The 23,727-nt window shown below is 39.8% G+C and overlaps 1 protein-coding gene across 2 annotated transcripts in view; it reads right to left on the minus strand.

Moving 5' to 3' along the window:
* The window catches only part of TENM1 (teneurin transmembrane protein 1), a gene marked incomplete at both ends in the record, with an annotated part of 228,455 nt that overhangs the window by 33,055 nt on the left and 171,673 nt on the right, over positions 1 to 23,727 (minus strand). For both annotated transcript variants that reach the window (XM_079541735.1, XM_079541734.1), the window contains 4 exons: positions 5,304 to 5,458; positions 15,019 to 15,251; positions 19,222 to 19,242; positions 20,158 to 20,407. In XM_079541735.1, coding sequence (XP_079397861.1) covers positions 5,304 to 5,458; positions 15,019 to 15,251; positions 19,222 to 19,242; positions 20,158 to 20,407 — 659 coding nt within the window. The remainder of the gene's footprint in view (positions 1 to 5,303; positions 5,459 to 15,018; positions 15,252 to 19,221; positions 19,243 to 20,157; positions 20,408 to 23,727) is intronic.

Genomic DNA, 23,727 nt, shown 5'->3' on the forward strand with positions numbered 1-23,727 from the left:
TGCCGGTAGCTTGCTCCCTCTGCTTCTCACCCGCTCATCAGATCATGGCTTTGTCTTTGTATTTTCCTTTCCTGCTTCCGATGCACTCAGGGAAAGTCCTGTTGAGGCTGCTTGCTCCGATGAGCAGCCCCTCATCGCTGCACTCAGCTGAGGTCACTGTGTCCTGGGAGCTTTTTGTTCTGCTCAAAAGGCATCCACAATGCCACTGAAGCGTACTGTGCCTGTGCAGATGCTGGTGGGGAATGCCTGCAGCATGTGTGACTGCGGGAGCAATGTCAGTGTTTGCATTTTTGAGAAACAAACTACATTTTAAAGTGATTTTGCTCATCTTCACTCCTGCTTTTCAGCATTCTTTTCTGTTTGATGTGGGTCTTCAGCAGAATTACTGCTCTCTCCTCTCTCCTACACATCATTTGTTCAAGGTAGGCGGCCCAGGATGTGGCACTTGTGCCACGTGTGGGTCCGTGTCTAGTCACTCCCCTTTAAACCTTGTTCTAGAAATGTGCCTTTTAATTTGACCTATGCAAGCAAATTGCCTACATAAGTAACACTGACACATTTTTATGAGGGAGCAAAACATTTTGCAGTGTCACTGAAGTTTATGCGAAGCAACACAATATAGATGGTTCCCTCACATGGAGAACTGCTGAACAAAAGCTGATGAAGTGCAAATGTCAAGAAAAAGTCTTCAAACCAGACCTTTCATTTTGCAACACAGCAGTGACAGTTATTAACACCATCAATCAGGCCGGAGCTATTGCTTTGGCACAGACTCATGCCTGCTGGGACTGACATCAGCTTGAGAGCAAGGCCATGGTTTCAGGCTAAGAGAAAGCTCTTGGGATTCATTTTCTGTTTCCTTGCAAACGTTTAGTCTCTTCATTCGCAGGGAATGTGCTCAAGATTGGTTTACGCTGCTCCCAAAAACTAACTGCAAAAATATAAATGACTCGAGGTTCAGAGTGGTGGAAATTCAGCCCACATATTTCTCATGGGAGGAAAGATAGGAGGTGAAATTGCAAGATGGTAGAAATACCTGCTCATTCCCTCCTCGGCTCTCACCAAAGCAATGGAGGCAGAAGAGAAAGAAAGCTTATTGCTCAACCGGAGCTGAAATACGTTTCCTTTGACACAACACCTCCCACCATGTCAGTATAACTTTTAGGAACGCTGGATCTAATGAAGTCCAGTTTCCTAAGGACTTGTGTCTCATGGCTGCCTGACTTGGGAGTTTAATAAAATCCAAGCACCAAACGAAGCTCTTCCCGTGAATGGGGCATTTATTAGATCCTGAGTGGATTCTCTAGAGTTTAATAAAAGAAAGCCCGTGCTGCAATATTTCCTTTTGAAAGGGCACTTTAGGTCTTTCTCCCGTAACTGGATTAATATTTTGTATGGGACTTGTAGGAATTTAATTGCTGTGAAGGCAATTTTCCTCTGCAAATTTGTTGGAAATCAGCCAAAGATTCTGGTTTGCTGTATATTAGTGAGCTGAATATTTACGCTCACAGATTTAGGGAATACTAGCAGCTCTTCTTGATATTCTTGAAAAATGTTTTACCTTAAAAGCTTAGCCCTTGTTCATGTGGCAATATTCAGAGTTCTGGGGTCGGCATTTACAAAAAGGATGACAAGCTCTACAAAGGAAGATACCGGATAGCTGACCTTAATGTAGGTAACCACCAAAATTTTGGCACCCATGGCGAGTGCTGAGTACATATACATGTGTAAAGCATGTTCACAGAACTGGTTAAGACACGCAGCTTTCTTTAGATGGGCTTCTCATTAACAAATGAATTGCACTGCGCTGAGAAGTCACTCAAGCTAGCTTTGCACACGCAGAAACAGAACTGAGGAGACAAGAATACCATATAAATACCTCAGCCTAATGTCCCGTTCCTTCTAAATTCAGATTAACACCCTCAGAGTGAAGTATGAGATCAAAGCAATTAGTCAAAGCCGGGTAGTTTATTTGCCACAACTCATAATCTTTTCAACCCCAGCTGTCCTTACCCCCACCCCTATCAGTTATGAATACAAAATTCTCTCTTAAGAATGAGAAAGCACTGAATAACAAACAGAGAGTGATTAGAAAGATGTGTTTCTGTCAAACCTGATATTGGAATAAATGATTAAACACTTTCATAATCAACTCATATATTAAAGTGAATGCCTTAAAGTGAAAGCATGTCATTTACAGTAGTTTTCACAACAGGCAGTTATTCTGCGTGTTTACTTCAAGAGTACATTTTAGTATTTCAGTAAATCAAGATATATTGATTTTGAGCAAGTTGTTGATTTTATTGTCAGAGCAAATTTAGCTTTGAGAATTGATTTTATTTGCCTATTTCGTAAGTCCCGCTAAACACACAATTTGTGAGCAACCCACACTCACTTGATGTAAATGCCATTTGTAATTTAGCCAAAAACCTATCTAACTGAAGATGGCCAAATTCATTTTTCATTACTGTTGATGCCAAGCTGGAATAAACTCAGTGGTCTTGCAAGGACACAAAATTATTTTGACTAAGTGAAAATATCCCTTATTTTCTTAGATATAATTTCAGATTAAAATGTTTGACTTCAATGGGGTGTGATTATTTCTCAGTTTTCTGGCTATCAGCAACAATTTTGAAAAAAAAAACCCATCCTATCAAGCCAATTTGATAGAGCTACTTTTCAGAACATGCATTCCGGGTATTCATTTAGCATCTATGCTTTACAAAATATGTGAAAATACTCAAAATTCTGGATTTTGCGAAAAACTTCAGTAAGAAGAATCTGTTAGGAGCCCACAAAATAAATGTTCCAAACAAGAAATGCTTCCTTAAGCAACACGTACATCTATGCTGCAGATTGCTAGCAGTGTTAGTTCACCTACCAGTGACAGAGAATTAGACAGCAATTACTACTGCAGCTTACTTTGCTGCTTTTTAGGTTTAATTTAATGGCTGATTTAATATGCCATCATTTATTTTGTTGTTTCGAATATTTACTGCCATGCATTCTCAATCTATCTGAAGATTATCTCACTGTCTGTGATAAGAAAGAATCTCCATTTCCCAGAATGCTGAAGCCTTTGCAAACTTTTCAGAAATTTGTTGCAACAGAAGCCTGTAGGTGCTGTGAAATGGCAGCACAAGGCTTGTTCATGGAGAAAGAACTGCCTTTCTGCTTCTGTGGAAAGAAGACCCTATCCCAGCTGAATGCCCATGCCCAAAAAGCAATATAAAGAAGAACTTGCTTTGTGAATGCATCTTCTTATCTATGATATTGCAGAAGTTTTTTTCTCTTTCTCTCTATGGTATTGGGCCTGTATTACCTTGTACTAAGGTAAATGTGTTTCCAGCAAGTAGCCAGCCCACCATAAAACAAGATTTTAGGGGACAGAGCTATGTACAACTTTGGTATGTTTGATTTCAACCTGAAGAGTTTTACCTTTTCAACTTCATTTTCATGTTAAAAAACAAAGCCATTTTATCTCCACATTTGCCAGACCCCCTGTTGAAAGTAATTTGCTAAAGGGTGTTTGTATTTTTTAAAAAGGAATACAAAACCATCAACATGAAGCACTGCATTTCAGATTTAGGGAGGCATTTTGCTACTGAGCAAAATGAGGGAAATAAACCAAAATTTGCACGTAAATACACACTCACAAGTTATATGACCAAAAAAGCAGTTATGTGTACAGCCTCAGACGCGTATCACAAGGAGGAGGCAGGGAGCAGACAATGCACCTGGCTCCATGCCACGTCCCTCCGAGATCTCTAATCTGGTTACTGATGCCCCAGGCATTTGTTGTGTGTATCCAAGAAGCAAGCAAACGTGCTTCAGGCAGCAGTAAGTTCCATGAAGCATGGCTCCTGCCAGCAGGTCTGCAGCAATGGAGCGGAGAGTCAGTGCCTCCAGCTGTGGAATACTGGTTGCTTCAGTGGGTTCCTGCTCATCATCTGCAGGACTGGCTATCCTACAAGACGAGGTGCCGGAGCAGAAGTCAAGGTGCCCAGAAGCAACATGTCCTTAAGACAACTACTAGGCTAGTTTAAGCTTGGGCTTAGCACAGCTAACTCAACTGACCCTGTTGTTCTGCTTTACATGGAACAGCTACATATCTACTGAACCAGAGAGAATAAGAAGGTATATATATCATTTCCCTCTCCTGCATTTTCAAATGCTTAGTGACATGTAAAGTGGAACAAGGACACTATCTTCAGTTTTGACCCTAGTAATACAATCCTCTGGTGCTGCTGTGACGATAGCACTATATTCTATTGTTTGTCCCTGTGAAATTTGATAAAAATTATCCAAGGCATTGACTCCATATTCCACATGTACGTTTTTACTGCTGTAATTCAAACTCTATTCAGAATCCAAGAGCAAGTTCTTACCACTGTTATTTCTTACCACTGTCACGCAGTATATTTTAGCTGTGATTTTGCAATTGTGAAAGACTGAGGGAAGAGCAGGGAGAAAATGAAATGCAAAATCAACAGGATGGCTGTTATTAGCTTTCACAGTCCATAATACGCCCTCTGTGTGCTACATGAATGCCTCAAGTTTTCTTCAAGTACTGCTTTTCTGTTTTTCCCCATGTTGAAACTGATTAATTCAGGTTTTTATTGGTATAGGGCAATTCCTTCCTTGTGCTACCTGTAAGGGTGGCTCACTGTCTAGTCAGGAGTACTATTTATGGTTCTTCATGATTATCTAGATATCTTTTTAGTGTAAACTAGAGAGACGGTAAGTGTGCTTTAGTTCAATTTCTTTCACTCTGCCCTGAAAAGAACTGAAAAGCACTTGGAGAAACAGGCTGAAAGGCAGCAGCTTCAGTACACTACTGTTTTGTAATTACATACTGTAATGCTCTTCCGTGATTTAAAACAGACTTAGATGTCAACAGAATATATATTTTTTCCATTTAGCAGTTCAAGCAAATTAGTCTGAATACTGGACTAAAGGAAAGTACTCTAAACATCCCATAAACTCCTAGGAAGCTGTATCTGAAATTAGCTAGCAACTTTCCAAAGCAGCAAATATTCATTATATACTCCCCACACACTCACATGAAAACTCCTGGATAAAATCAAACACACAGTTTTGCATTTACATAATACACTTTATACTTTTATATAATACACCTTGAAATAATAATGTGAATGAAAGATTCACTCCACACTGTGCAGTTCAGAGTAACCTGATTCACCTGGCATATTCTGATATATAATCCTCGTACAAGAAACCAATTTTTCTGTCTCCACAATGTGCAGAAGAGTGACAAAACACACAAAAAAACAGGTGTCTACCTGAGTGATGTCCATTCCAGAGTCACAGCTCAATGGCTGGGTTGATGTGAGGCCGTTGGAACCTATTATTGTTGTGATCACGCCATTCTCATCAATTTTCCGAATCATGGTACCGTCAACAAAATAAATAAATCCATGCTTATCTATAGTGATACCTAGATGAAAGGAAAGGGGGAAAAGAAAGTGTTAGCATTGACATCTTCCAGATTAAAGAAATATTTCCTCTCCTCTTAAGGCCCTGAAAATCAGATGATTAAAATGAGGACGGCTCAGTTTTTTTCTACCTATTACTTATTTGAGGCTTATTCAAATTGTATATGGAAAGATCTTATCCAGACATCTGACTGTCTCTGACTGACAGAAAGAAGGAAAATATAAGGAAGAAACAGAACAAAGCACCAGATGCTTTTCTTGTCATGTATATAACATAAAATTATGCTCAACAGCTTCATGGCCTTCATCACAGAGCGGGACAAGATCAGCTTTTCGAAAACCTTATCTTGCAGTTGATTTTTCTTCATTTTCCACTTTCTTAATTCTCATGCAGATGCAATTTTTTGTATTACTGCATTGTGTGACTTCCTGGAGCACCTGAACAAGGAGGAAGCACCAACAGAAAGCAAGAATGACTTCTGCAGTGCAGGGGCTATACATACTAATGTTACAAAATGGGCTCTGCTTACCAGGTGGAAGGAATACCTGTGCTGCAGAATGTACTGCAGTGTGGTGTTGCCCAAAGCACAGGGTCACCTACTGGAACCAGTCCCATGACAAGAGTGGCTTCAGCAAGAGCTGGTGCTGCTGGGTCTGCATTAGCTCTAGCATCACTGCACTGCAAAGGAGAGATGGACCCTGAAACAAACACGAGGGCACTGCAGAGTTCACGGTCTTTCCATGTTTTCTGTATTTCACTGGGGAAACTGGAGCACAGAGTGCTTGCTGCGTCCCACCAGCAGCGTGTGGTGCCTCCCTGTCACAACCCATGCCTGACCCTGGTCTATCCCAGTCTCATATTTTTTCCTCATTTCTCCCTGCATTCAGTATTTGTCAGACGTTCCTATATTGCGCAAAATGTATGTAGGATCTTTCTTTCCTGAAATGTTGAAATAGCTAGAAGAGCACTTCTATTCAATGTTAGGTTTGTGAAAATACTAAACCTGCTCAATTTCTTGCTTTAAACTACTTCATAATTTCCCATTTAAAGTTGCATAACTTGCAATTATAGCAGCTGCTGCGCACAGCCAAGCTATTTTAATAATGAATTTATGTTCTGCTACAGAGAAATGAAAGGCAGAGGGCTTGAACAGATGGTTTGGACAGTGGCTTATATGGTTCTTGATTTTTGTCCCCTGCATTTAGCACACCTGAAGGCTGCATGTTCTCTGAGTTTACAAAATACTTGTCTGCCTGCCAGCTAAGGATATCAAGCAGCAATTCCATGCACCATTATGTAAGAAAAGAAAAGAAAAAAAGAATAACTTTAACCCCATCTCCTAGTCCATCTTCCTGATATTTCACTTCTTTATATACATAGGAGCAGTGGTAGCTGAGGGTAGTGGGGAAATAGCGTGGGGGACTGAGGCAGGACCAGGCAGCTGTGATGGGCATCACACAGATCTGTGAGGCTGACAGTCCCTCAAGGCCCCTGGGTACATGTGCATCTGGCAGCTGGAAACGTGTCTGACCTTCAGGCTGCCTCTTACAGTGCTATCATCCAATGGCAGAGCCCCAGAATAAATCACCCATGGATGCTTTTCTAGCAGAGAGCAAGAATAACATCAGCACCAGTCTCTACAGAGGGGCCAGCAGGTTACAAGGGCTTGCCTTTCCCCCATACCAGGCAGACTGATGGCCCCGGTTTCATGACCTGATCTTTGGTTTGTATCTGTGTAAATGAGAAGGGCTATGTTCACCGCCTTCTACCGCAGTGCGGAGCCACAGAGCAGGGGGAGCTCTTGGTATCTTCTCTTGCTGAGGCACTCTGCATACCTGAGATCCTTCCTGGGCTCTGCACTGCTCTCAGCAGTGCTGCAAGGTAAAGTTAAAGCGTTAAAGGTTTTCATTAGAAAATGAGAAAGCTGTTAGGAAACCATATTAGGATTTCTTCTTGGATATGGGAAGGTCTCTTCAGATCCAGCCCCGTAACTCTTACAACTTTCTTGGAAGTCTCTTCAAGGCTCTTTCTGATGGAAGGGGGGAAAAAAAGCCTTGCTGTGGAATGGATGGTGTGTGAATGCAGCTATGATTGTTGGAGGTGTTTCTAACCTTCCTGATAATGCCTTATGGAGCTGTGTCAGTTGGTATATCAGACACAGAAAGATGAGCTGAGACTTGCTTTGCTTTTCAGCTTAGCTCATGCTTTGAAGTGAGAAAGCTGATGTAGGTGGGACCTACGGCACAGCTGCTGTGCCTTGGGGCCTGCCTTTGCATGGGCAGCAAGGAGCAGTACTGCTCACCTGGGCCGGATCCATGTCATGGATAACCAAGGCCAGGATCCATCATGAGGGCAAGTGCATCTTGTTTTACGCAATTTCCCTGCAAGCAGATGGCTCTGTTGGCTGCAAACCAGCCATTATGTAAAAGTCAGAAATTAAGCAAAAATGAAGCAAAGCTACTCAGCTGTGTTGCTGAATGGATTTCAAACACTGCCTATACAAGAAAACCAAAGATTTTTTTGCAATAACAACACACATTTTACTTTCCAGCCATGGCAGAAAGGCAGGCTATCTGCAGGGGAAGTAAATATGCCAGTGTGGCATAAACAAGCCCATGTCTTCAGTATTTGAGCAAAAGATGATAAATGCCTAAAGAGGCTTTTATATATATATTATAAAAGATGATAAACTTAGCCTAGTTAGCTAAGTTTCTTCAAGTACTAGCATACAGATGTTCCACAGTGGACCTGTGCTCACTCCTATATACTAAAAGAATGTGACTTTGCCTTTTTGAAAAAATTACGTATGCATTTAAAACATGTTGAGAAATGCCCTGTGTTAAGGCATCCATTAGAAAACAAAACACAGGTTTGTGACTCAACTTCCCCAGTTTATTCATTGTTACAGCTGGATTCCATGATGCTTCACCTAATCCGTACTCCAAGAGCTTATTTTAATCCTTTTCAGGTGTACAATGTAATGTTTAATCACTGAGGAAGTAGAGGAACCACGTGTACGCAATGTGTGATGATTTGCTGCTCTGGGTGTAAGGGTTGTCACTGCTCACTCTGTGCTCACTCTGAGTGGGAACAGTCATTCTTAGATGTTGCTTTGCTTTATCATTTTAATTCTGCTAACCAACATTTAGCAATGGAGTGCTGCTGGTGTGATCACATGGGCTATGGAGCACCATCACGAAAAAGACAGCAACAGAACTTTTGCTCTTTCTGTTTTCTGCACAAAATAATGCTTGGATGGGCTCATTGCAGCCATGACGTATGTAGAAGGCTGACTGTTCCATCTCCTATTATGTGCTCTGAGGAGTGATTTTGGTACAGGGTTATTTCTCCTGACAGATCTTAGTGTGCATAGATACGCTATTAAAAATGCAAATAACACTTTGAAAGTTAACTGATCACTTCTGTGTGTAGTTCCCATAGGTATAAATTCAAGATACATATGAATGTTATAGATCTGACCTTTACTTTCACTCTTGAAACTTGGCCTTGCATTGTTAATGGAGCTAAACTCATGGTGGATTTATAATTAAATTTGAAACTACAGATTAAAATTAATACAGCCAGTTCCCAATTAAGACAGATTCTTTCTGCCTTGTGTCATAGACCACAGTCATGTTTTAAGAAGCTTCTTGGGAACAAATCCTTTTTGGAACACAACAGTGAACAACAGCTAGAGCTACCTTCTACCTTCTTCTGAATATTTACTTTCTGCTCAGCTTAAAACTTTGCAAATGATCATTTCACATTGAAAACTTCCAATTAAGCTTCTGAAGTTTATACATGAACATCTAAAAGCACTGGTGAGGACTGATAAAAGAGAATGCCACCTTCAGCCGGAGAAAAATTGTATTTAGAAGAAACTTGTGATTCTCATAAAACTTTTAATAGGAAGAAGTGAATCAAATTGGTTAATTACCATTTTATGGTTGGTAAAAGGGCAAATTACATGCCATCTATTTCTAAACTTCTAAATGTCTCCGGTGCTTTTAATTAAAGCTGCCATCTAGAAACTACTAAAGCAATTTTATGCAATTAGTTATTTATATGTTACCATAATACACCACTCAAAATATGATTCAAATGATTTGCAGTCTGGTGCTTTGTGATCTTTGTCATCTTTACTTCATTACTGTCTTAGTACTAGCGGCAAAATTAACAATTCTTTGTCAGCTGGAACATGACTTCAATACTTGCACTTCACTGTTGTTCTCTTTGGAGATGCGGAGCAGCAGAGCTGAAGCAAACAGCAATTTTAACTATTGACTCCAGAATGTCCTGCTTCTAGTCAGAGACATGCTGGCTGGGGTCACGCTTACTGCTGACAGTAGTTTGCATAAAGATGAACAACTAATGCATTCAAACGAAGGCTGGAGCAAGTTTAGGAAAATATACTTTCCCAAAAAATTCACTTAGGTTCCACAGGCCTCTGAAATCATAGGTAACCCAGGCTGCTGAAGAAAAACAATGCATTTTGCTAAATCAAAAATGGCATGAGATGGATTTTTTACTACTGATGCACATATGATGATTTCAAGCTGCAAATTGGTTTATTCTTTACAAGTTGCTGCTGAAACATTCTGCTTTTCTTTTTGAATTGCATAAAAGGTTTCAAAAGCTGCTATGAATTTATAAAATGGTAAAGATTGATGAATGAGGAGGAGATTAACTATGAAGGAATCCTATTTTCGTGAAAGAGCATATTAGGAATTTGGTCTGCATTCTACTGGAGCAAAGGGGAATCTCCAGCTGAGCAGGATCAGGTCCTAAATGGCCTATTGTGATTTGACAAATGTAAAGGTTTAATCTGAGCAGTTGTTCTTGCAGCTTTATTTACTTTAGCAAGAAGTGCTGCAGATGGTGAGCAAGAAGACTGATTATTTCAGGATGTAAGCTACTGGAGTGAACACATTTTCAAAGCCATGATTCTTTTAGTAGTATTTCCTTACTAAAATAACTTCAAGCAAAATGCATAAAACTAAGCTGCAGAACTGATTTTTAATTTAAGCTTTCATTTGTGTTGCACGGTCATGTGCCTGAGTGGAATGCTGATTTTTATGCGTGGACTTTAAAACTTACTCCAGCCTTCTACTTTTCCCTGCTGCCTGCTTTGTGGTCACTGCACTACATTCAGGTAGGCTGAATCCCGTGTGCGGTTCTCAATTTCTTCTGCAGCAGTGACTCTCCACACAGCGCAGATGTGACCCCCTGTCTTACAGTCCCAAAGTCTGGTCTGGACCCGGCAGTCAGAAACCATGCACTGCAGATGCTAAGATGGTAATTCTTTGGATTCAGTGCTTGTATTCCCAAACACTGTCAGTCATTTTGGTGACTTACTGTTCAGTCATTGGAGGGACTTGCTGGTTCAACTAGGTTACTCAGTTTGCTCTGCCATGCTAGTTGTCCTGCGTGCATGTTCTGAGACTGTCTCAAAACACACAGTAATTCAAATCAGATGTTAATCTAAATCACCTTTCTTGGTATACTGATGCAGAAACACCATCTCAGCAAAAAACTGGTAACTTGATTGTCTCAGCCTTTCACCGCCTCTGTCATTTAAGCCTGGAAAGTCAAACCTATTTACACGTGCAAAGCACATTGGTTTCAGAGGGTTAATGGTAAGTATCTAATGCCTTCGATACAGAAATTGCCTTTGCAGTGTTAAGTAGACAACTCTTCGGTATTGCTATTAATTTTAGTGCTTACTGCTCCAAAATTTAGTGACTAATCTAGTAAAATCGGGACGCTATTCCTTAGTGCCCTATTATAAATATTACTCAGGACAGTTTAAATGTTCCAGCGTTGGTGACTAGATATGCCATAAATACTTTTTAATCAAAAAATAACCCAAGCCACCAAACAGAATTCCCACCCCCAAATTAAAATCCGTTGCTTAGTAAAGTTCATGATATTAGAATTGAGTCAGTGATTAATATCTTGTGTAGTTACTACTTCATTTTCAATATCTTTTTGTATAATAAATGTGTTCAGCTTGTCACATATCTTACTTTATGTCCCCACCTTGTACCATTTCACATTTTGCTTAAGTACTTGGTCATCTATTACATGACTCATTACTCTGAGTTCTATACAGAATTAAAGAAAGTTGCAGTAAAAATAATATATTGAAGTTCAAGTTTCAACTACATCACCCATGCATGTTTAAAAACATCTTTCAAAGTCAGCTCCAACACACAATTGTGCAAGATTAATATTCAAAAGGCCCCATCGCCAGTTCTTTGTGGAGAAGTGGGAGCAGACTGAATAAAGCCCCACACGTTTGTCAGGTGAGAAATGGAAGGGGAATGATCAAATCAGCACTGACTAGTGTGACCATGATATTTTACTGTCTGACATTGGGTTCCTGGTCACTTGGCAAAGTCAGCCATGCCAGATAATTAGAAACAGAAGTCAACAAAGGCCTTAACTCGTCAAATAATTACTCAGGACTCTCCAAAACTGAACTGAAAACCAGAACAACAAAGAAAACACCCTACCTCTATGCTCACTGAAGTAGAAAAACCTGAGTTCAAAACAGTTAAACTAGTATTTTTTGCAGCATTCCTTCAGAGAAGTAAATAAATGTATATGAATTTCCACTCGCTCCCATACTTCTGAAGATGCTACCAAACAGGATTAAATTTCACGACAGTATTACACAACAGTTATTTCTTATCAATTTTAAAAGTGGATAAACTGAGTCATATAGATAAGGTTCTATTCACAGTTGCAAGCAGTCAGCAGCAGAAATGAGAATACAACTTCTGAGGTGTAACTAACCAAGGCCAGCGACTAAGCTACTAGATACTACCTTTCTACTACGCAAAAGTACTTTATTTATTGCAGAAAAAGGGAGCATTCAGAGCAACAATAAGGCAGATAGACTAAATGGAGCCAAAAGGAAGTTCTACACCAGCCTAATAATTAATGTACATCTTGTCTCGTCAAGTAATGCATTAAAATATAATTAATATCCTTTTCTATTACTTTGTCTTTATCTGTGTGAAAAGGTACAAATTTTTGGACTGGAAAAAATCTTGCTGATGATGAAAAATTAATTTGTTTGGTTCTGTGGTCAAATACTATGTAACATTATGTTGCTTTTTATTCAAATATCTTTAAATGTGGAAAAGATGCTCTGAGCTCACCAACACCTCTGTCAATGTGTCCTGTCTTCTAGAAATAATATGTACAATTACATTTTGAAGGTAATTTTAGTAGAAAGGTGACATCTTCTAACTTAATCACGATTCCATTGACAAACCAAATGAATGACCCAAAATATTCATTAAATTGTACTTAGCTATGTAAGTCTTTCAGTTTTTTTTTCATAAATGCGAAAAAGTAGGCACCAGGCAAGTACTTTATATTGCTTCCAAGACTTTTCAATGTCTTTGTGTAGTGGAAAACAAGGACGTGCACTTATAAAGCCATCATGATAATGCACAGCTAACACTGTGCGCTGTGCTGGTGACTGTGGGCTGATGTTGCGTTATCCCCTGCCCAAGAAGGGGCATGTGACACTCCATAGTGACTTCAAATGGAAATACAAAACCCAGAGCATAGAAAATGAAATACAAAACATAGAAAACAATTTCAATTTGAGCTGACATCATTTAGATGTGTATATCAGCTGGGAGCCATTACCTGCATTTGCCAATGTCTGAGCCATTGTCTGTTTATGGTTAATTTTTTAATTTTTGCAGTCTGCCCCAGCATTCATGAATTATACTTTTTATTCCTATTACTGTCTTTATGACTAGAACCTGTTGAGGAAAACAGCTACGCATGCATATTTTTATAAGTAGATATATTACAGATTTTCACCAAGATACTGTCTGGCAAGAAGGTACAATGAAACAAGGAATTGTAATTAGATATAATCAATTGTAACCAACAACAATACATTGATTATTTTCCTGCTAAAGGATGCGAAAACCTTTCTTCTCAACTATTTTTAGAATTGATTCATAGCATTAATTAGCTGCCAGAAGATTAACATTTATTTGTTCTCGTCTCACACTTAACTTCCATCATTAAAGACATGTTGAAGTTGCTCTATCTATAATTAAAATGTGTCACTTGCTAAGCCTTAAAACAGGATTATTTGCTTGCCCTAGAAACGTTTGTCTGTACATACATTCTACTTTCCTACTGATACACAAGCCTTCCTTTATTAGCTGAAGAAAAATAATTCCTCAGAGCTAGTCATTAGGATCAGCAGTGTGCTGCAGGGGGAGCTTGCTAAAAGCCCACTTACAGGCTCTGCCATCAGAGCTGCTGCTTATCCTCTGTTCCAGGGATCTCAGCAGGAGCTGAGTTTGATCAGCTTGTTTAGATGACCAAATCCAGGCCCTCTATCTCAATTCTAATGCAAACTGCAGTTTTAATGTACCTTGTGAGGTGATTAATTATGCCACTAGTGGGGATTCAAGGCATCAGGTGCATTTTGCCTGTGACAATATAGAATGAACTCTGAAAGAATGGCTGCAGCAAAATGCCCCCTTCACATGGAGCTCCTATTTTGGAAAGTGCATCTAATGGGGAAGGAGAAACTGGATCTCTCAGTACACTTAATCCTACTGTCTGTTTGATTTAAAAAGCCCTGACTTGAAATGTATAAGTAAGCCCCACTAACCAGACTCACCTGATTGTATAAAAAAAAAAAAAACAGAAAAATTACAACAATACTATTTGCTTAGAAGTAAATTATGGTTAAATGCTGCCACCCTGCAATAGAAAGGTACTTAAGTAGGAGTGTAACAAACAAGGAAGGAGTACGTAGAATGACAAACCATGGGATGTGGGTTGGAAGGTACTTAAAGAGCGTCCAACTGTGATCCAACTGTGCCATAGGTGGCAGGAACATTTCCCATTAGATCAGGCTACCCAAAGCCCCCACCAACCTGGCCTTGAAAAATTCTAGGGGTAGGGTACCCAAAATGATCTGGAATAAATATGTTCCAATGAATCACCTCTCCCATAGTATAAATTACTTGACTGAAAGTAATGCCTCCTCTTTATTTCCACTGAAACTACAACAGATACGAAGAGTATAATAACACTACTTGATAAAGCAAATTCTCAGCTACAAAGCACTCTTTATCAACAGCAATAGTCACCAGCAATATCTGTGCATTTCCACCAGTGATGAACAGGAGCCTACATGCTGTGCTGATAAACCACTGTCACCACAGTCACTGTCACCATTGCTAAAACCAGCACCCAGCCCTCACTGTGCTCACATCCACTGTTTGGTCTCCATCAATATTCAGGAAGTGTTGATGAATGTCAATGGGTGCCATTTTTTTCTGCATGGAGAAATTCAATTCCACAGCTTTGTTTCATACACCCTTCTACGTCAAATGCCATTCTGCGTGACTGCCCCCCTCCTGCCATCTGTCACATGCAACAAAATGTAATGGAATATTGATGGGAAGTTTCTGCCTTTGCTTCCATACCACCAACATTCACCTCTGATGTTGCTGAATGTAGGGAAATAACAGCTGACCACCGCATACTTCAAACATGCTCTCTTCTTACCTCTTGGGCTGTTGAGAGACGCCTCTGATGCCTTCCCACCATCTCCACAGTGACTCTGGTCAAATGGGAGGCACTGATCACCTGTTCCTGCCACCACATCCACGTTTTTGGCCAGGTCCTTTGTTTCAATGAGTGATTTTGCTTTGTAAACTCTTCTGGTATTGGTATCTGACAAGTAAAGGGATTCTGACACTGGGTCAACAGCCAAGTAATATTTATGTGCAGGACTTGTACTAGAAAAGAAGAACAACAAAATTATTATTTTTTCTTAATAATTTTTGTTCATGGTAGCCTAAAGCTTGTATACTCCTATTTAATTCTGCTGTGGAGATGAGAATTATAAGTGAGACCAGCTATCATGCAGCTCATCCAAGTACCACTGTAGAAGCAGCTGCAGAGCCTGCCCATCCTGGTTGGTGTCAGATAGTGAGCTCACCCATGGTAGTACTGCTGGGGTTGGTGTGGCCATGAGGACCAAGAGACCCAGTGTAAAGCTAACTGAAGTGACTTCAGCTTACTTAATAATTATTACTTTCAAAAGCAAGGCCATTTTTTTTTCCTATACCTTTTCTGTTTTAGTACACTTGGCATTGGCATCTTGGCATTGAAAACACATCTGACTTGCAGCAAAATGAATCACAGATTGCTCTGTAAGGGTATTACTATTCACTCTTGGTTAATTTTATCCGTTTCTAAACCTTAGGAAATATGAAGGTATGAAATATGGCACCTTAATTCATGCCGACTGTATTGTCAGGAGCAAGGCAGAAGGCCAAGCACTGTCAGTGCAACTAGGCATGAATTAACACACCGTAATTCATGCACCGAAGTGCCTTATTGAGCTTATAAAATGCTATTTAAAAAAATATTTACATACGTTAATTAAATGGTGAGGATTATAAATTCCAATCAGAAAAACTGGGCTTCATCTTACTATCAAGTATAACTTCTTGCTTCGTTTTGAGCGCAAAGTTAATTTCCCATTTGAGGAAAATGCCTGGGCTCAAACCTGGTGAGACTGCGCTGTAGTCCTGATGATGAAACAGACCCTGGATGGGTGTAGATCCTTCAGACCACTCAGACCATTACTGAAAATCGAGGAGCAGGGCAGAAGCAGAGGAGTGGCCAAAACTTGGTGTATTGTTCAGTCTCAGGCAGCATTTTACTGCTGTCGAGTTTTGCCTAAGGAGGTGATGGCTGACTGCTGCCTATATGTGACGTGGTGCTCTTCATGCAGCAGTTCTGTATAAACATAGGGACTGCTATGTAGATTAGAAGATAGTCAATCTCTGTCTTAATAAAATGCTGCTAGCACCTAGGATTTCTGCAACTAAGTTAAGAAATGAGCTCTCCAAGTTTTGTCAGTTTTGTTCATGGTGGCTTTGGCAGTGTGCTTTGCCTAGCCCAGTTTTCTGTGCCACGACAAATCAGGACAGGAAGAATCCAGACAAAACAGAGCTAAGAACCAGCAGAGATCCCAGGACAGCTACATAATGTCTGAAATGACACAGACTTACTTTACTCTCCAGATTCTGGGTTGCTGTAGCCTCTTTAAAAACTTTTGCTTGGGCCCTAACAGACAATCAGTTGAAATCTTCATTTGATTTATTAGCAATTAGGCCAATGCTGTAACTTTGATAAATGCAATGGAGCTCGGGCCTATTTCATTTCTCATTTTCCATTCAAAAAGGGACAGAAACTACTCAACACCTCCGAGTCATCAGCTAGAGTAGCTTAATGCTGACATTAGCCATAAGCTTCTCCAAAAGACAGAAGGGGGAAGTAGAAGGAATGAGACATTCCCACATCTGTGGAACAGATGTGAAACCCAGCCCAAGGAAATATGGGGAATGGGAGACAATCAAAGCATCACGAAAAACGAGTAACTGGATGTGAGCAAAAGGTAATTAATGTTGAATTACACATCATCATTATTATAAAATTATTTGTTAAAAACATTTGAGAACCATTTGTGCTCTCAGGAGTAAGCTCAGAAGAGCCTGGCCACCTAAAAAATGACTTTTTAATAAAATATTGCTGATGAAAAAATTGCAAGGAGAATTCTAGATGTTAAATAAACATATTCTCCATTATGTAGAAACTACAGAGAGCCAGGAGTCATTATATACCCTCCTTGTAGACGCATTTTCTATCATCCTTGTCATTACATTTAATAGGCCGGCTGTTAGAAAATTCTTGATGTTATCTATGCTCAAAGCCTTGAATACTAAAATGTTTAAATTTAAAGAATATTAGCAAAAAATGGAACAAAATCAAACACTCCTTATTGTTGCAGAAGTTTGCAGTCAAACCTAAACACAAGTTTATTTAAATTAGTCTATCAAAAACTACATAAAATGGCCTAGGATTCACGATTCGTTTTCCAGAACAGGCGATTATATCCTGTAGTGCAGTTCACCCCTGTAACCTCAAAGCCTGGTTTCTATTTGACCAGTTACCAAGCACCTTGGTTAGATCTTGTTAAAAGTTCGATGACAAAGTTCAGAAAACTGAAGAGGATGAACTGTTTTTAAGCAGTCCTTTAAACCAAGGACTGTCTCTTCTCTGTCTCCCAGTCTCCCAGCACTACCCTTTTTTACATGGTATTTTCTTTGTTCTGGCAAAAACTTCTTTTTCTCTCTTTTGTGCAGACCAGAGATTGTGTGGAGAACTTGGTTGTTAAGCCTTCTCCTTCTGGGACTGTCACAAGCCTCTGACAAAATTCAGTTGTTTCTCCCAGGTATGTGGACATCACAGAAACGTCCAAGAAATGAATGACCCTGTAGTCATCCTCACCGTGGCCATTAAAGCCTGAACAGAACAGCATACACTGGGACTGACGAGTGCTCCTCCATAACCTCAAGGACTACAATAACTTCAATTTACTTCCTCAGATCTTCCTCAGATTTCACTTGGACGGGATATGGATAGAAATAATTATTACTGTAATTACTTGTGCATTCTCACAACTTGATTTAATTAAGGCTTAAGCTCTTCTCAGAAAAAAAACCAAAAAAAACAAAACCAAAACCTGTTCTAATGAGAAGGTATTTAAAAAACTCTACTTTCCAAAGAAATCCCCAAATTAAAAACCTGATAGAAGGTCTGAATGCACTATAGAATAAGTACATTCAATTTACTTCTTTTCATCAGTGTACAAAGATACTGATCAGTTCACCATAAAGGCAAATGGAAATGACCCTTCAGCTAAAATATAAAAACCTTGCACTTTTAAGCTAGGAATTATTCATTTTTAATTAATCTCTCATTGTAAAATATATGAAATATGACATCATCTACAAGCAGGCTGGCAAAATAATCTATAGTATTCAATAGCATCCTAGCGACTACATCAATTAATTCTGACCAGTGCTTTCAGTCTGCAAAGCATACACTCAGTCCATGCAGCACTTCCTGCTATGCCATGCAGTCATCAGCCTCAGTGGTTTATTTATCTCACGTACTGAAATTCCTGAAGTTTGCTCCTAAAGGTACACAGTGTCTCGGTGCCTTGCTCTCTCTTCCTAGTCTGCAATGCTACTTTTGCAGGTGGACTGTAATACCTTACTGTATGTTACAGAAGTCTCGTTTCCAACATTTCAACATTACTTCTTTAAAAAAGAAAAAGAAAAAAAAAAAAAAAGAAAAGAGACTTTACATTGCAATGTCAAAACGTTACATAGAAATGGGAGAAGGAACTTGCTGTAGCTGGAGGAAGCAAGGTTGGAGATGCGATGTGCTTTGGTACTGCCTTGTTCTCGGTGCACACCTTGTAATTATGGCAGCTTTTAAAGCTCAGGTATGCTAGAACCTCTGAAGAATGGGCTCTTGGGGGACTCTGAAGCCCTTTTTTTATTTCTTCATTGGCAAAACCCCAGCTTGCTTGTCTAGCTTTATCTATGATCATACAAGCATAACATGAAAACTGTATGACAGCTCTGGACAGCATCCCAGCGTGTAGGTTCAAACTTCTCCATCTCTGCTTGGTGATTAATTGATTTTAGGACCAATCAGTTGACAAAATCAACTGATTTGTTCCCTTCAAAGGGGAAAAAATCAAACAACCTTAAAGGTGAATTTGATTAGCATTTACATTTATTAAATTCAGAGTTTCTCTGTATCAGGATGTCTACAAGTCAGGACTTTTCTAAGGGTATTTCCTTGAACATGGTTCACATATTTGCATTACCGTGTTTTACTCACCTGTGCCTTGTGTCTCTATTCCTAGTAAGACAGTCCGGTTCAGGTTTAAAAAAAAAGAAAAAAAGAAAAAAGACAAGAAATATTAATTCTCCAGAAAAGCTCTATTTTTTTGTCTGACTGCTGTACAGCAATAACAAAACATTGTTTATCCTGGCATTCAGTATCACTTCTTCCTCTCAAAATATGTTTCCCTTCTGCCACCCACCACCTGCACATTTTCAAGTTCATTCTGAACAATCAGCTCACAATTACTGCAATGCTGCAATGCTAGATAGTTAGATTTGTGACTTCTAAGTAAGAGAATTTTAGTGTACCAGTGTCCAACATCTTTCCTGCTTTTCTCCACATCCCTGACTCCAAATCATGGGACTTCAAATCAGGACTCATTAATACAGTCAAGCCGCCCTGCCTGAAGCACATTGGTCTGCAATGCCAATCTCGCTCAGCTGCTTAAATCCGGCCACATCCTGTTATTTGTGAAGAACGATTTAATTGTACTAATTTCAGCCGAGGCAGGTATATCAGACCAATAGATCAGACACTATGCACATCTGCTACTGAGTGGGGATCAGTCTTAAGGAAAAAAAAAAAAAAAAAAAAAAAGCTTCCTGAAATTTCTAAACTTTTTGGGGGAAGAAATAATTGCATGAGAATCCCCATGAGAAGAAAGAACAGCTCTATTAACTCTGCACTTCATAGAAATTCATTATGCAAAACCCATTCTAAAGGCCACTTACGATGCCCTTTTTTAACTTATGATTTTAAGGAACGCGTAAGTTTTCTGATGACCGAGTTTCACTGTCGATGAGATGCGTGCTCAGGAGACAACTAAACGCAGCTGTGTCTTTAAATCAAAAAGGACAAAGTCTTGCTGTAGATTTCATAGGCGTATCACAGCCAGGATAGGGACACAAGCCAGAGCTAATCTCTTTTTACCTCAACTCTAATATGCCAATAGAGTTTCCAGAGGGAAAGATCCGTCTGACAAAATTGAAGTCTCCAATATACACACTGCCATCAGGCCCAGAAGTCAGAGCAACTGGGGCAAAGAGTTTGCTGTTGAGTGCAAGACCATTGCAGTTGGAGCAGGAGACACTCCTCTGGTGTCCATTGCCCATCACAGTGGAGATGACCGGTGGCTGCTGGGAAATGAACATGTTTTCACCATTTCCTTTGTGTACAATTCCTAGGCAGAAGGCGGGAGGGGATGTGAGAAAACAAGAGAAAACACAACAAACAAACAAAGCAGATATAGAGCACTTGAACTGTTCTGCCGTTTGGTATTTTGAAATGCTAGGGAAAAGCAGACCAGCAAAATAGCAACAGACATCAGATCTGTGAAAACTTCATCACAGGGCTCCAGGAACCTCCTCTGATTTTGCTCAGTCCCAGGCTTCGCCATCACCATTTTGTCGATTAGTGGTTAGCGGCTATTTCAAAAGCCAACATCACGAGGAGAGCTCACGGTTGGTTAATGCTCTAACAAATTGACTGTTAATTGCAGTGCTATCCGATTTCTCAGGGATTACTACTTTAATATTCATTTTATTCATAAATTTTTATTAGGTAGCAGAGGAATTTCTGAGGCAGTTTGAATATTTAATTAAAGGAGATTAATGGGACAACTATGCATTTTTCACAAAGGAGCACTGAGTGGCAGTACAAAATCAATATTCACATTTAAATGCGAGCCCTTCATGGTATATAAAAATGGTGTGGCGTGCAGCAGAGCCAAGCTCGGGGTCACAGCACCACGGCACCGACACATTTCTTACCAACAGGAGTGTGTTATGTTCTGCCATAAAGTTCAGAACAACTTGTCAGAGGATCAGTTATTTCAGCACTGCTCTGCAGCATATGGTGTTGAATCTTCCTGATCACTACGTTGGCAGTACCAGACCCGCGACAAACAATTATTTTCTCAAGTAGATATTTGCAGCACTTATTTTTAAATAACATAAAGAGCGACATATTCAGTGACAACTGCAAAATTTTGGCTGTTTCTGTTTCTATTCTTAAAAATTTCTTATTCCCCTTCGAGAGCCCAGTACTTCATAAGGAACAACGTGACATAATTAAAGGAATAAACCCAAGGGAATGTGCTTTCTGGAGGACTCTCACTGATATACCAGGAAACGAGAGACTGCAGTAAGGACACATTAAACCTCTTCAGTGTTTTCCTGAAATGTGTGTGCTGCCTCTACCTGCTTTTCTTAAATTCTTCTACAGCATGCAGTTAAGTCCAATTAAAATTTACTGAGTGTTGCCATTGCTGTTTTGAAAAGCATTCTATTAAAATACAATAACATTCAGAACAGTAAAGGACAGAATGCACGTGTTTATTCAAACGCTGGCTAAAAGAAAAACAAAAAAAGTATCTCGGCAATACGCCAGCAAAACTAATGGCAATTCCCTCCCTTATGCACTGGACAGAAATAGTGCTAAATGAAGATGCTGCCCTTTGTCTGAAATTAACAATATACAGGTAATCGTTCAACTGGCTCATACAAATTCCAGTAAATAATTAGGGCTCTCGGGAATGTTTCGCTGTCAATACATGTAAACGTGTGCTTAATTTCAGGCTCCTGAGTTGCTGCTTTAATTTTAGCCAGTGCTGTGCCGTGCCGGGGCTAGAATTACCGTAAAGCACAAAGTCCCCTCAAAAGTAAATCAATACACCTGCCCATCAAAAGAAAATTCTAATTCAAAGAATACTCCGAAAAATCGGTTAATAGCACATTTATTTCTATTCATGAGATAGCTGTGCCTCTACAAGGACCCTCTAGAGGAACCACTATTTATAGTATGTGTTCTCTTCTGGATTATGAGAAATGCCCTGAAGATCTTCCAAACTGACCAATGCCTTCATGTTTAAACATCAAACTTAGGTCACGTCATGAATTGTAAATGACCAAACATCTGCAGCAGAGGGAAGAAAAGTGGGAGAATAAGAGTTCACGATGGCTGAGGTGAGGATGTGATCCTCAATGTGATGCAAAAATGCTCACATTTAAAAAGCTTGAGCTTGAGACAGCCACACATTGGAATACATATTTCTCATATCTACACTGCAGGAATCAGATATTTTCCTTTCTTTTTAAGATACTTACATTGGCACTAGAACACAGTTTTTAATTGGTATGGTTTCTGCATGTCTCTACTTGTCCCTCCAAAGCTTAGGCTGTGCTATGAAGTGCAACCCTATATAATTGCATCTATTTGTTTCCACAACTACTCTATTCTACTTGATTTATTTTGTAACATCTCTGAAAGGAATAGATTTGTGAGTGGGAGGGAAGCACAGCTACCTTGTCTCTAAGTATGAGCAGCAGCAGATCTGCTGGAAGCAAGGCTGAACTTAAATGTAAGCTCTTTAGGACCAGTTAACTCACTAAGCAAAACGGGTTTAGTCTGAAGACAAAACTGCAATTTTCAGTAGGAAATTTTTAGAAAGACATTCAGTGTCATTTCTGTAAATTAATCCGGTGACGGTGTTTCAAAACAGGATAAATTTCATGCTACTCAGAAGTGTAGCTCTCCATATGTACAGAAGGATGCTTTAATTACAAATGGAATTCTCAGTATCTTCATACTTGAGAAGGCTCCTCATGCTTTCTATTTCACTCATGGTGGTATGGAGATAAGTCTGAACTGTACAGTTCTGAGTCTGAATCTTGTCCTTATTATAAGTACAGTTTACATATCTGAAATGGAAGAGCTGTCTGCTAGTTTCAAGATCAGAACTGTACTAGTTATTTTTAACCTTCTGAGTAATGCAGTTGACTATTTAGTTTTGTTGCTTCAATAGGAGCCTACAAACTGCTGTTAGGAGTGTACTAGCTATGATACAAAAATCTTTTTTTTCTGTTCTAATTGCTTTTCCAGTTCCTACATACATATATAAGCCACGGACAAAGCCTACTACAATGAAGAGGAATGCTCAATGACAGAGCTGACCCATGGCTGAGCTCCATGCTCCTCACGACTGCACACACGTGCTTACACCCTGCCAGATGTGTCTCAGTAGCAGCAGATGAAGACATCCAATGCTTTCCCTCTGACGTCAGCCCCCTTCATGGCCAGTGCCGCAGGAACACGTGAGGAAGAGGAGCAGCTATGGGAAGGTGGGGAAGTGTGCACAGCCTGTATGATTTCAGAGGATGTGCTGTGTGACTGACAGGTCGCTGCTCTCTGGTGCTTCCTGTGTCACACAGCTGGGATGGGGCCAGCAAGCAATTCATCGCAGTATATCCCATGGTCAGGAGTGGTTTAGCACTGCTTGCATTATAATTGTATATTTTACAAAATCTGAAAACTTAGTGACTATAGGGGTGAATTACAGCAGGAAGCACCGCAGTTAGCAGACAGCCATATAAACTGGAGTTAGCGCCAGCAATTTAGTCTTGAAATTAAACTATGCAAGTGGTAAATTGGCACTAAGGAGGAGACTATAGGGCACACAGTTGGGGGCTGAGCTGACTGAGGTCAGATTTCTCTTTGTGTTAA

Source organism: Tetrao urogallus (assembly GCF_951394365.1).
Source record: "Tetrao urogallus genome assembly, chromosome: 13".
Lineage (NCBI taxonomy): Eukaryota > Metazoa > Chordata > Aves > Galliformes > Phasianidae > Tetrao > Tetrao urogallus.